The sequence below is a fragment of the Amblyomma americanum genome, chromosome 3 (genome assembly GCF_052857255.1).
Source record: "Amblyomma americanum isolate KBUSLIRL-KWMA chromosome 3, ASM5285725v1, whole genome shotgun sequence".
Classification (NCBI taxonomy): Eukaryota; Metazoa; Arthropoda; class Arachnida; order Ixodida; family Ixodidae; genus Amblyomma; species Amblyomma americanum.
The window spans coordinates 46192382-46207283 of record NC_135499.1 but is presented as its reverse complement, the minus strand read 5'-3'; the positions used below and the strand labels follow the sequence as shown (position 1 = coordinate 46207283).

The following is a 14902-nucleotide window of genomic DNA, read 5'->3' as shown; positions in this document are numbered from 1 at the left end:
TGGCGCTCCCAAATGGCACCAGTCTCGGCACCTGCTCAGGCGGTACATGTATAGTGGAACGCCAGCATTGGGGGTAAACCAGCTGCCCGTGCTGTGTCGGCCCTATGACTGCGTGCAGTCACATGATGGGGGGTCACATTTTGCACGATGCTGCAGCAATTTGATCACATGACCGGCCACCATTTTGAAATCTTGGACGGACAAGAAATGCTCGAATGCGAGTAGTAATAGCTGACGTTCTAAAAAAACTTAGAGGTCACTTATTTCGCCTTTAATAGTAGAACGCAATAGCATTATTCAGCTGCTATCGGCTGCCGTGCACGGGCGTGCCTGGGAGCACGTTCCAAATCGGAAATGTATTAGTCACTGGACTACTCATCCATACTAGCGCCATCGTCCTCACTAGCGCTGCTGTCGTGATCGCTGCTGCGGTTCCACAGCACATCGTTCTAACATCATCTTCCAGCGATATCCCGCTCTTCGCAAACAGTCACACCACGAAAGCGTGTGGAACAGCTGAGAATTTTGCCTCGCTACAGCTGCCAAACTTCTATCACCCGTTCCGAGATGTCGAACTTGCGGCCTGGCGTGCAGTTCTTTCTTTCGCGTAAAGAATGACCGCCATCTGGAATGTAGCCATGAACGAGCTCCGGATGCTTACTTAACCCGGAGCTCAAATGTTGATTGATGAAACACTACATTAAGGTGGGAAGCGGTGATCAGATCGCGAAAATCACGAAAAAAAAATCTATTTTTGAAAAGCATGCTTTTCGGAATCTACAACATCATTTCTATCTTGTACTGAAATGTTTTCTGAAAAACAAACTTAAGCACTCAAAATAAATATATTTGTCAGTGCCGGTGCCGAGATGTCCGCGCGAAATTGCGATAAAGCTGCAAAGTTCACAGCGTGACTGCTCGGCTTTCCCACCATGGAGCGCCGCCATATTGGTATCGTTGGAAAGTCCAACTTTCTGACTCTTTGACCCAGCCCTTCCCTTCCTCCCCTGCCAGCTAGCAAGCACACAAAAAAAGAAAAACCACAGGATGGCAGCACGAAGCAGTCAATGGATGCCGTGCCCCTATTGGCTGTGCGCCGCGGCGTGTTGCAAGGTGCTTCCTCATTGGCCGAAGCCGTGGCGTAATGGCGGCCGGCACTAGGAGCGTCCGCTGTTGTCCACTGTTGGAAAGCCATTTCTTCTCTTGTGTTTTGAGGCCTTCGACCACACGCAATGGATCGTCGCACGTTCGAAAAGAAGTACCGGACGAAGCTTCATCGCAGTGTTGCCGATCATTGCAGTGTTGACTGTTTGCCCAATGAACATCGCACTTGAATGCTCACCTGAGAACATGATTTGCGTCCACAGAAACTGCAGAAGTGCAAGCGTCGAGTGTTCGCGAATCGCTTCTTGCGGTTTCAGCAATGGAGCACAAGTTCGTGCTCACTGGCTCTCAGGAAAATGCCATTCCCGCACCTCCAGAAGAGGAGTTTATGTTTGTTCAAGTTGCAGCTTTGAACTCGCGGATTGGTTCCATGCTTTGCCTAACTTGTCAGCAGCCCGGCCTAGCAGTGCACCACGAGACTGAATTGAGGCTAGCTGTGAAGATGGTACTTTCATGCATTTCCTGTGGTGCCCTCCAGTGTGAGGGCTCCTCACAAAGGAAGAGCGGCTCTAGAGCCTTTGAGGTCAACATCAGAGCGAAGCAAGCGATAAAGAGCATTGGTAAAGAACCAACTGCTCTTAATGACTTCTGGGCCACCATGACTGTCTCGCATCGTGGGTTACACCACAAAATATACCAAGAGCACCTCAAAAAGACTTTCACGCCTGCCACAGTGGCAGCTTCACAGAACGTCTTCACGGATGCTGTAGAGGCAGAGAAAAAAGTGTACACTGTAATAAAGACTACATTTTCAAATAACATCACAGTACTGTATGATGGCACATGGTTTACACGCGGCCACAGCTCCCATACTGTCGTAGGCTGTATAATTGAGTTTCACACAGGGCTTGTGTTCGACTGTGTAGTTATCTCCAATCTCAAACTTCTGCCTTGGGTGCAGCTGACAGGCAGCAGAAAGTGACCCCAACTATGCTGAATGGAAGCAGCAACACCAGTGCCAGAAAAACACTGATGTGGATTTTGGAAGAATGGAGGTTGAGGCTGTACTGCTGCTGTTCAGGCACTGAACGCGTCAAGTACAAGCATCGCACGCAGGCCCAACTGCCGCCGGGTCTCTTGCGCCGCCAGACGTGATCGATCCAGTCGGCGACCAAGTCCGTCGTCATCCAACCTTTTTCATTTGCGCGCACAATCACGCCACTCGGAAACACGATTCCTTTCGGGAGCGTCTTGCGTCTGAATATAAGATACGGGGGCAGCTTGTGTCCATCCGCGGTGCAACAAAGCATTGCGGTGACGCGTGTTTTTTTCGTGGCCGGAAGACAACACGCGCACTTGCTTCGCCCCCTTTTCAACAGTTGTGGTGGCAGGCATGTCGAAGCAGAGCGGTGTCTGATCGGCATTTCCAATCTGGCCGAGATGGTAGCCGTTCCTGCGGCGCAAATTCAAAACGTACCGCTGAAAACTGTGCAGCTTTTCTTCATGCTCCTCGGGCAACTTCTGGCATATCCCCGTCCGCCTTCGAAGAGAAAACCCTTTTCTCTTCATAAAATTTGACAGCCAGCACCTGCTCGCTTTGAAGTCGCTCCGCGTGAGCCCCGTTTATAGGGCTAACTGCATCGCCCGGACTTTGAGCAGATCAGTCGTCACTGGCCGCTCGCTGCTCTTGCACGTATTCTGTGAGCCGCTCTTCTATTTCGGCGAACCGGCCCTGCTTCGGTCCACTGAAACCCTTTCGTGTAGCCTTGCTGGCGAAAATCTTTTCCTTCTGCTTGCGCCAGTCCCGCACGCATGTTTCTGGAACTCCGAATGCGCGTGATGCGGCCGGATTTCCGTCTGTCTCTGCACACATGATGACTTTCCTTTTAAATGCGGCATCATGATGAACTCGACGTATCTTCGCTCTCAGCACGTCCATGCTGGTAGATGAAACGGAGAAAACGGGTAGACTAAGCACGAGGAGGACGCTACTGCAGCTAGGCTGGCTAGGCATAGACAGCTAGGCTCGAAGTGCGTACGAGGCGGCCATTTTGAAATGCCGATGGCGATATGATATCGGAGATTTAGTGTCGTACTCGATTCTAACGCGCAACCAATTTTTGGACCCGATATATCGAAAAAAGGTGCGCGTTAGATTCGAGTAAATACGGTAAGTCGCTGAAGCACTTCTGCCTGTGTACCAGTGCATCAGACCTTCAGTTGCTGGCCCGGTGCCGAGGAGGCAAAACTCAAAACATGGCCGAGAGTCTCCATTCAGTGATATGGTCATTAATATCAAAAGACCATCATGCCTCACTGTTTGCCGTGGAAACAGCAGTGCACGAGGCAATTTCAAGGTGCAACTCAAGCAGTCTGAAAGCTTGTTCAGCAGGGATGTGCGAATATTGAAATTTTCGAATATGAATCAAATACGAATATGAAGGAAAAATGGCTTCGAATATCGAATCGAATATCTGTTCAGTAGTAAAAAAAAAATTTCAGAAAATGGTAAACAAGCAAATGTTCCCCTTCCTTTTTCAAAATAGTGTATGGTATCTGCAATTAAAATAAACAAAAATAGACTGCCTCAGCACCATATAAAAAACATGATGTGCACAGAAATGGATACTACTTGATTAGACAGCATAACAGTTTCCAAACTGTAATGAGGTCATGCAAAACAAAATCCATAAAATGACAAGACTGGAAACAAAAATAGCATGATGACTGGTAAAACCTCATTCATTCATATTTAAAAGGACCGGAATATATTGCCACGCTGCTGACTTTCTGCCGGCGCCACCTGGAGGTCGAACTGTGTTCCCGAGCGCGTGGCCGAACGTCTTCTTTGTCCAGAACGAGCGCGGCGGTGTTGGCAAACCTCGCCCGAGTGAACAGCTTTGTTCTCTGTATTTTCGCCGGTGACATTTTTGGTGGAGGTGCTGGGTATCATCCCATGTATGCTGACCGGGACGATAGCCCTGACGCTTCTCCCCGACGAGCAGACGCCACACCTGTCCACAAAGCGAGCCGTCGCCTGCGAGGCCTGCAACCCGAATTTGAGCCACTCACGATTCCTGCTCGGGCCATGACTTCCGCCACTGGCAGCCAGACAGGTCAGTCCTTCGGCAGTGCCCCGCCGTTCGTCTTTCTTGCACCTCGGTCGCCACCATCCTTCCACGGCGACCGGTTCGAGGATGTAGAAGATTGGTTGGCCGGTTTTGACCGTGTGGCCGCGTTCAACCAATGGGACGACGAGCGAAAGCTGCTGAACGTGTACTTCGCACTGCAAGACTCGGCGAAAACGTGGTTCGAGAACCATGAGGCGTCCTTCTCTAACTGGGCAGCTTTTCGCCGCGAGGTGCTCGCCACGTTCAGTTCGAGCGAGCGAAAGGAGAATGCCGAACTTGCCCTTCGCTCCAGGTCACAGCAGTCCAACGAGAGCGTGGCCATGTTTATTGAGGACATGACCCGCCTCTTCAATCGGGCCGACCCAGCCATGCCCGAAGCTACAAAGGTGAGGCACCTTATGCGTGGGGTAAAGGAGCAGCTGTTCGCTGGCCTCATGCGCGACCCTCCGAGAACTGTCGCCGCCTTTGCCAAGGAAGCGACGACCATAGAACGTTCCTTGCAGGAACGGAGTGCCCAGTACGGCCGTCAGGCAAATGTAGCGGCCGCTCAGTACTGCACGTCCTTGCCAGGCCTCGGGGATGAGGCGCTGCGTGCGCTTGTGCGGAGCATTGTCCGCGAAGAACTGCGACACCTCCACTTGAGTGCTCCGTCAGAAAGCGTACCTTCGACAGGCGATGTTCTCCGTGACGAAATCCGGCGAGCGGTGCAGCCACCCCCAGCACCCCTTTCGGAGCCGCACGTAATGTCCTACAGCGATGCCCTGCGCCGACCTGCCTCGGCGCCGCAAGCGTTTCGCCCCGTTGCCGAACAACCACCACCCCATCGTTACGTGCGTCCCATCGAGCAGCAGCAGGACCCGTGCCCTCCATTCCGCAAAGCGTACGTGTGGCGAACGTCCAACGATCGTCCGCTCTGCTACCACTGCGGGGAGCCCGGCCATGTTCTGCGGAATTGCCCGTACCGGCGGATGGGTCTGAGAGGATTCCCACCGGACGCGCCTCGACCGCGCTATGGTGAAAGACCGCGGGACATAGAGGAGTACCTGAACTCTCAAGTGCCGCCCCCGACCTCACAGCGGCGACAGTCGCGATCGCCATCCCCGAGGCGCTTTGCTACGCCCAGTCGGCCCTCAACCTCCGGTCAGTTCGGAGGCACGTCCCCTCGGCGGGAAAACTGAAGACTGCGTCCTCCGGGGGTAGGGCCGCCGCCGCTGCACGAAGTCAACAGCCTCCACCCGACGATTGGACGCAACGGCCCGAGCGTCAACGACCCGATCCGACGACCTCACCGACGTGCTGCGAACGATTAGTTTCCGCTGAAATTTTAGTAATCGTCGACAGTTATGAACTGACCGCACTCGTCGATACCGGCGCTGATTTTTCTGTGATGAGCAGGGAGCTAGCCATGACACTCCGTAAGGTTCTGACGCCTTGGTGTGGACCCGTGATCCGCACTGCCAGTGGCCATGTCGTGACACCAATCGGCGTCTGCACTTGCCGCATCCAAATCCGTGGTCTTACTTTCACCGGCTCCTTTGCCGTGTTAGCTTTGTTCTCTGTATTTTCGCCGGTGACAATATGCCTGGTTCATCCGAAAGCCTCGGTTTATAAAATTACACCCCCCCCCAGCCCCCCTTCGAAACAAAAAATCCTGCCGAAAATGCGAAGGTGCAGTAAGGCCTTATGAGGTAGCTCCATCGCGCTATTACCTGTAAGCCCGGGACAACCCACCCGCCTTGGAATGCTTGAAGAACAACACAAATGCAAGCAGTGGTCTGGGGAACACACACTGGTGTCGGAACGGCAAGAGACTGCTTCAAAAAAGGAAAAATAAATCAGCTGCGACGCGCCAGTCGGCGTCCAAAAGCCGTGCAGAGCTGGGATTGGACTACTGGCGAATGCGCGGGCCGACAGTTGCAGCTGCCACAGGGCAGCGGCGACGCTCAGAAACCAAAACTACGCGGCCAGGCTATTTTCTTTACCTAGCGACAGGGTCCTTCTGATTATTGTCACGCCCGCCGTTACACCCACTAAAGAGGTGTGCAGGTTTTAGCGCACCATGCAATAGGCGAGATTTTTACAGGATCTCTTGCCCTATTGCGACAACTCAACGCGTCCCATCAGGAGGCTCCCGTGACATTCCACGAGTAGGCTTTCCCACATAGCGTAGTTTACAAAATAGGATGACGGAAGTCAGGCCCGGAGAGTTATAATGGTTACAGGGCGCATTCTTCGGAAGTGGGCATGAAATATGAAAAGTATTAAAATGCCCAAGTCGCTTTGGGACGTTAAACCCCCTAAACTAAACCAAACCGAACAAAAATGCACCTTGTTGTTATTCACGGAGGGGTGACATCTATGCTGCAGCCACTGGAGATGTTCCTAAATAAACTGTTTGTAGACAGAGTGCGGAAACTAGACTGATTGGATCCTGGAGGACCAGGCCCTGGTGTCCTCAGGAAGAACCAAGCAACCGTGCACATAGCTGACAACCAAGTGGGCGGCTCCCAATTGGTGTAGCCTGACTCATAACTTGGTCGTTTTGTAAACTACGCTCTGCGGGAAACCCTACTTGCGGAATTTCATGGGAGCCTCCTGAAGGGGCGCGTCGAGTTGTCACAATAGGGCAAGTGATCCTGTTAAAATCCCGGCTATTGCATGGTGCATTGTAACCCGCGCACCTCTTTAGTGGGCGTAACAGCAGGCGGGACAACGATCTGAAGGCCCCTGTCACAAGGTCAAAAAATAGCCTGATCACGTAGTTTCGGTTTCCGAGCTTCGCCGCTGCCCCACGGCAACTGCAACTGTCGGCCCGCGCATTCGCCGATAGTCCAATCCCAGCTCTGCGCGACTTTTGGACACGGCGACTGGCATGTCGCAGGTGATTTATTTTTTTCTTTTTAGAAGTCGTCCCACCGTTCCGACGCCAGTGTGTGTTCCCCGGCCCCTTGTTTCCATTTGTGTTGTTCTCCAACACGTGTGGCTCGTCACGGGCTTTCAGTGTGTCAGCGCGATGGGGTTGTCTCATAAGGCCTTACTGCATCTTCGCATTTTCGCCAGTTTTTTTTTTTTTTCTGGCGGCGCGGGGAAGTTTATAAACCTTGGCCTTCGAATAAATTGGGCATTTCTTCCGGTCCCTTGAACTCTGAATGAATGGTTTTACTAGTAGTCATGCCATTTTTTGTTGCCAGTCTTGTCAGTTTATGGATTTTGTTTTGCATGACCTCATTACAGTTTGGATACTGTTGTCTGGTGATCCATAACCAACAACTAGTTTTGGTTATGGATACTGTTATGCTGTCTCATCAATAGTGTACATTTTTGTGCACATCTTTTTTATACGGTACTGAGGCAGTTTAGTTTTGTTTATTTTAGTTGCAAAGACCGTACACTATTTTGAAAGGCAACATTTGCTTGTTTATCATTTCTTAAATTTTTTTTGTACTAAACAGATATTCGATTCAATATTCGAAGCAATTTTTCTTTATATTCGTATTCGAAAATTTCATTCGCACACTCCTACTTTATATCACCGTGATTGGCCAGTGGTGTCGACTATCACAAAATCATTAAATTGCAGCATGATAGAGCAAACAGCTTTCGGAGCGATGGTGCTAAAACACCTGTGATGACACTAACACAACTGGCCGCATGCATTTGTTGATGGATGGATGACAGGTGGACAAAAGAAATGTGTAGAAACTTTTTTTTGCTTGTAATGAACCCTTTCCCGCATGATGTCAACTTTATGGAAAAAAAGTTGGTTTATTACATGTGTAAATATGGTATTTGCTGCCACTACTCACAATGTGTACCACTCAACTGGCAATCATGATGTCGGAGGTGTGCGTGCCACGCGCCATCTGTCACTGGTCGTGGTGTGTACCGTATACGTGCATCGGCGATGTGTGGGCAGTGCATAGTTGTTGTTGAGAGTAAACTTGCAACTCGCACATTCTTGTCATCCATGATGGCGGGGGAGAGAGGAACGCCCGAAATCTCGCAATCTGAAAGTCCTTGGTTCAATTCCCCGCACTTTTAGAAGAAATTGTTTTGTCTTCCTTGCTGTAGACATCACTATTTTATGGAATTCATGCGAGAGCATGATGACGTCACTGAGAATTTTTGTGCCATGGATGGCAACAGACAATGGACGACGTTTGTGCTAATGGGACATATAATGCTTTCGCATTAAAATTGGGTTACAGCACATGACTTTGATGGCGCTGTAAACTGTGTCATATACTGGGGAAAGCAGCAGGAGTGCTTTTACGGTGATAAGTTTGTTATGGTGTCTTCACCGCTCCAGTACAGTAGAACCCTACTGTTACATTCCGTGTGCTGTGCTTTCCCAGCTGTTAAGTTTTCATGAGCCAGTCCCGACCAAGCTTCTTTAGAAACACATGAAATTCAAACCTAGCTGTTAGGTCGCAACTGTGGCAGTGTTCCCGCATGCTACGTCGTGATTGTCGCTTCCCAATGGTGGTTTACCCTGTGCGGAACGGCGACTGCATGCTGGCTGAAGCGGAACTTAATTCTGTCGTCGCCTTGCCATCACGGTGTTCAGCAGCTTCCCGCCATGTTATACCCACATCAACACCGAGCACATCTGAGGGTGGTGTGAATTTTATTGTGGCCTTCAGTGCAGTTCCGTTGCCACTGCGGCGCGAGCACGAACAAGACTGAAGGCACGAAAACGAAACTATGCCATGGCTAACTCCATGTGGGCATTGCTTCACGACATAGATGAACGGGTTGGCTCCAATGCATGTTTTATCATCCACATTTTCCTTGTTGTCTGTAGCTTAAAAACACAATTTCTTGATTGTAGTAGATGAGGATTGTGTAAAATCAAAGCAGCTGCCACAAAAACTGTACAGAGGTGCGCACTCATACCCAAACTCGACCCGCTCTGCGGGCTTCTCTCTTCGATGCTGCCTGCCATCCATCAACAGCTGCTCAGGCATATGGAGAGCTGTCGCAGGGCGTTTAGGATTTTCTGTGCGTGCGAACGATCGCGAGAGCTGCAAAGCCTCGAAAATTACTGAGAAGCATGCTGCCCTTAGAAGAAGTAAAAAAGGAACGGCAGACAACGATGTACATTTGTTTAGTGCGGAAGTGCTTCTTCAATAGCAAAGCTTAAAGACCCAGGGTATTTGTGAAGCTCTACCTTTTCCTTTGAAGGAATGCCATCGGTTGAGGCCTTGCACAGCTGCTCCATCAACGCGCGGAACTGGCACCCCGCCACTCCCCGCACAAAGCTGCCGATAGCGGCTAATGATGAGATCTCGCATGTGGTTGCCTTTGAGGCAGTGCTGCCTCAAGTGTTTTCGCACATCCTGCTCAGTTTAACTACGCTAAAACCGTGGCAATTTTTTTTCAAGCGCTTCCCGGGTCGCACATTTTTTTCCTGCGGTTCCATGAAAAAACGTAACAGTGTGGTTCTGCTGTATGTGGTGTGTTGTGCTGGCTGCCCATGTTGTATGTTGGTGGCTCGGAGCGTCTCTTGGTTGACCGATAAAGCATTGTAGCTTTTTTTGGGGGGGCACACAAAGTTAGGGGGTTGACCTGTGCGTTGTATTGACCAATATGCGAGCGAATAAAGCAACTTTACTGAGATGTCCACAGCATTGTAGTCTACCTGCTAATTACATGCGATTTTGCCTTGCTCAAAGTGCCTGCCAATTTTGGTGCAGACGTTAGATACAGTAGAATCTCGGTGATACGAATTCCAAGGGAGCATGCAAAATATTCGTATCATCCCGAATTCGTATGATCCAAAACAAGCCAACTTCCACATGGGAATGAACCGAAAAATGAACCAAACTTTATTACGGCGAACTTCTTGCGGCTGAAAAAGTCCGTAATGCTTGCCTGCACTTTTTTGCCGTTGATATCGCGGACAAGCCCCGCCTGAAAGGCATAAAACCGTGCAGCGGTTTCGTCGCTCACGCTGCCGGCACTTACGGTGCGGCGCAGAGCGTGAAGAGTATCTGCCGTTGACGGCGGTGGATCACACTCGTCGTCAGCGTTACCATCGCTGTCAGGCTCATGTTCGCAATTATCTGCTTCGCTGACCAAGTCTCCAATAGACGTCAGCCCACAGGTCGCGACGTTGTCGTCCACGGTAACGAAGTCTCGAGCCGAAGCTTCAGTTTCCAGATTGTCCCAGCCATCAATCGTCAAGTCTTCACCTGGCTCTTGACAATCTCCCGCCGAAGCCGCATCAAGTCTGATGGCAAATCCGCACTTTCTAAAACAGTTCGAGATTGTGTCTGAAGTTACATTATCCCACGACATGGCTAGAAAGTGCAAAGCATCCAAGAGACTGATCCGCAAGTTTGCTTCTTTACGGTCAGTTTTCGCCAGCAGACGCCTCACTAGAAGTCCTTTGAAATGATGTTTAACATTTCTAATTATCCCAGCATCCAGTGGCTGAAGGTGGCTGGTAGTGTTCGCCGGCAGGAACCTGACTGTCACGTTGTTGAACGTAATTTCCTTTGGGTGGGCAGAGCACTGGTCCACGAAAAGCAAAATTTTCCGGTTTCTTGACGCCATTTTCCGATCAAGGCTTGTCAAGAATTCGCGGAAGAAATCTCCAGTCATCTGCGCCTTTCGGTTACCTTTGTAAAAGACAGGCAAACGCTCCGCCGATCGGAAACACCTCGGTTTCTTCGACTTACCGATGACTGTAAGCTGGAGTTTCTCGGATCCATCCGAGTTGCAGCAAAAGAGTACTGTTACTCTCTCCTTGCTTTTCTGGCCGCCCTGGCATGCCTGGCCTTTTACGCACAAACTCTTTTCCGGTTGAAGATTGAAAAAGAGGCCCGCCTCGTCGGCATTAAATATGTCGCGTGGCGCGTACTCCGGAATCAGTGCCGGCAGCGTGTTCAGCCACTCGTCCACAGCTGACTGGCCCACTTTCTTGCCTTCACCTGAGACGACCCGCTAGACAAGTCCGTGCCGCTCTTTAAACCGGTGCAGCCATCCCCCAGACGCTTGGAAATTTTCAATTCCAAGCGAAAGCGCAATGGTGTCGGCTTTTTCACGCAGCACCTTGCTGTCCATGTTGACGCCGGCCGCTGTCACTTCGCAGAACCAAGTCAGCAGGACCTCTTCGAGCTTGACATGGGTCGCTGTTTTCGCCTGTTTCACGTTCACACCGAAGTGCTGCACATTCTTTAAGATAACATCTCGCTGCCCAACAATGGTGCAGAGCGTCGACGGTGCCAAACCTAGCTCTTTTGTTAAGTCGACACGCTTCTTCTTAGGGTTTTCGTCAACCTTCTTCAGCACATTGAGCTTCTCCTTAAAAGAAAGGCCTTTACGCTTCCGCGACATGTCGGCAGCAGCGAACGCTTGCGTCCTTGTCACGTTTCGGCAGTTGACGTCACAGCGAAGCACAGAAAGAAGCGGCGAACGGAGAACTGCGGTCCCTGCGGCGGCGGCACCCAGCGGCACAGGCTTCCCGGGAACAGCCGGCGAGACAACTTTTCGATAGACCAATGAGCTGCCAGCAAATGGGTGACGTACACGACTGGCCACGTGCCTCGCCTTGGCCGTCCTTGGTTCGTGCTGGTCGGGTTGCTACATGGTTGCTACGAAAGGGAGGTGGGGGTAGGGTGGCTAGTGGGGGGAGAGGGGGAGAGAAGAGGCAGCGGCCGCGGGCCGCGGGGGGTACCCTCTCCCCCTGTGAGCGCCAGTGTTGCGCTGAGCTGCTCGATGGCTCGGTTTGCGTGGTCGTACAACGTTCGTCGCGGCGGGGGGCGGGGGGTGGAGAGGACTCGCGGCGGCCGCTATGTTCCCCTCTTGAGCCTAGCCGCGCCGGCCCGCTCGCATGCGCCACTGGTTTGCACGTTCGTATCAACCGCGGCGGGTTCAGAAACCGTTCGTATCACCCCGAATCTTAACGTATTCTATACAATGTAGTCTGTTCAAAGCATTCTTAAAATTCGTATCATCCCGAAATTCGTATCAGCCGTAATCGTATCATCGAGATTCTACTGTAGTAACAAATTCTTAAGCCGGAATTTGATTATTTGTTTTATCCATGTTACACCGTTGTGAGGATGCCAATTTCGCAAAGCAGTAACCATGATGGTTTTAGGGAGGAGCATTATGATGCTGGGCACAGATGTGGCAATGATTTTATACATAGCTTTATTCTTACTACGGCGAGCCAAATTCTAGGCCCTATAGAAACGAAGGGGCTTGTTGCAAGCTTCGCACAGACACTGTGCAAAAAGTTCATCTAGTAGTAGCAGTGGGTGAGTGAAATTTGCTTCTCAGTGTAGCTGCCCGTCTTCACCTCTCTAAGAGTCATGCGAGCTTTGTTGAGTAGAGCTTGTTTCATCTGTATTCAAAGGAAGTAGCAATTGGTGCGTGCAGTGGTCAGTGACCAAGGAGCGTGCCAAGTGCTGGAAGAGCTTCCTTACTTTGCCATAACTGTGGTGTCAGGGGGCTGTAGTTGGGCCATGCTATACGTGCATGACAACGTGTGCTGTTCTTATGGTCTTGCGGCTGCACCGTTGTTACAGAGTGAGGTGGTGAAGGACATGCTTAACCTGGTCGGCTTCCAGCTGCCCCAGCAGCTCAAAGATGACCTGGACGAACGGCTACTCCGGTGCTATGGGTGAGTAGTCTGGTTATTGGTCCCCTCTTTTTTTGTTTGTGCTTGATCTGTCAGTGGCTGAGTCAGCCTTGATGCGGTTAGGGATGTGCACTTACGCTGTCATTAATTCATACTTTAAGGAACCACGAATTTTTGTTTGTTTTAATTATCAGAAGCGCACCTTAATATGATCCAAAACTAAATGTGATTCGTGTTATGGATATATATGCATAAAATTAGTATATTGTTCCTCTTTCTCTATGAAAATGTACCTAAAAGCTATAAAGCACAAAATAAATTGTAGGTGAAAGGTGCTGATATGTTTGCTCAAGCATGGTTGAAAAAAATGATCAAGAACCAGTCAATGCACTGGTTTTTCAATAGAGGAAAGTAAAACTGGAAGTTGCTAATTATTTGAGGGTTAAATAGTCGAGTGGCCATGAGAAAAGCTTCTACAAACAGTTTTGCACCAAGTAGTCGTCGGCTAAAATTTTAAGGGGGATGCTGGTCTTTGAGACCAAAATTTTGATCTTCTAAAAATTACATTTGTGGAATCTACAGCTATTATTCTGCAACTCTAACAACTTTTTTCCTTTAGGAAATCGTTATTTTGACCATAATATTAAGTTCAGATCGTTGTGTGGGATAAATTTGTGCAGGAGCAGATAATTAACAGCACGAAAATTTTGGGCACCTGGCGGTCTTAGTATGTTGATATGTCAACATCTGGGATAGGTAGAGATGTCGTATTTTTTGCTAAGGGAAGCTGAAGGCACAGTGTATGCAATATTCAAAGCAAAATTGTTCAATCGCGCTTTAAAATTTTATAATTTTGCACAGTTTATTGAGGCCTGATATTCACGCCTTGAATGTTGATATTTCAAGTGCTGTAGAATTACTATTGAGGGTAAAATGAAAAAAAAAATGGCCTTGATTATTTCACCATACTAAATGGCCACAGGTTGAACATTATTTTTTTTGGCCACTCTTATTGCACTGAGGTATAATTAAAAATTATCTTGGCAACTACCTAATTTATGAATAAGTCATAAAAACTGAGCAAAGTGATAAAGTTTCATTAGGATTGGACTAAAAATAAGGAAAATGGGCCTATAACCAATGTCCCCCTTAAGTGAAAACTGCGTGGCAATGACAACTTTTTGCAGTTCTGTCATAGTGCACTGCGTGCCCACTGTCAGGAATATCGAAGCAGAACTGCTGCAAAATAGTAAGGCATTCTGTGGCCTCTTTCACAGATGCGATGCAGTAGTGGTGAAGCGTCCTCACAGGCAGCGGTGCTCCTGTAAGAAGGGTTCACCACACAGCAGGCAGCTCCAGATGACCGCGCATCATCGACACACAGGACCATACGGACGGAAGCGAGGGGAACGCACATTTGATCCGGAACGGCGAAAGGCCTTCTAAAAAATTTAAAATAGGCAAGCGACATGACAGTTAGCATCCGAACCTGCGCGCAGCTGGGCTTGACTCGCTGAATCCTGGCCGACAGACACAATCGTCGTGGGCTGGTAGCAAACCTCAGAAAACTGAACTACACGGCAACGAGGCGACTCTGACTCGGCTCCCTTTGTACCGTGTCTGAGTTAACCAGCCGAAGGGGCCGAATTTTCAGCTCATGCGGCGCTGCAAACCCGATGTATCCAATCTCGGTGGCCGCTCATTCATGCGCCGGGAGTTTGGAGCAAGTCGACAGTGTGAATTAACCGAACTTAAAAGACTATAGACGCCTAATTCTATTTTATGTTTTCTTTTTAAAATGACACCTAAGACATTAGAATACATGGATCACCGCGTGTGTTTCGATATTCACCTATGACCGCGAAATACTAATATATAATTGAATTTCTTCTTTCATGGTGTTTTGGTTTCGGTTCCATCAACCAAATGGTGACTGTGACGTGTAGTTGATGGTTAGGTCACAAAAAAACAGCAATGTAAATGTTGATACAGAGTTTTAACTCACTAAGCACTTAAACCAGCCTGCTTCAATAGCTAGGATTACAACCGAGGTATCAGCAGTTATATTGCATTTTTT

General features: G+C 49.5%; 1 protein-coding gene across 1 annotated transcript in view; it reads left to right on the top strand.

Moving 5' to 3' along the window:
- Positions 1–14902, top strand: part of LOC144124569 (tubulin monoglutamylase TTLL4-like) — a 156565-nt gene that overhangs the window by 101461 nt on the left and 40202 nt on the right. Inside the window, 1 exon segment of the mRNA XM_077657315.1 lies at positions 12773–12867. Coding sequence (XP_077513441.1) covers positions 12773–12867 — 95 coding nt within the window.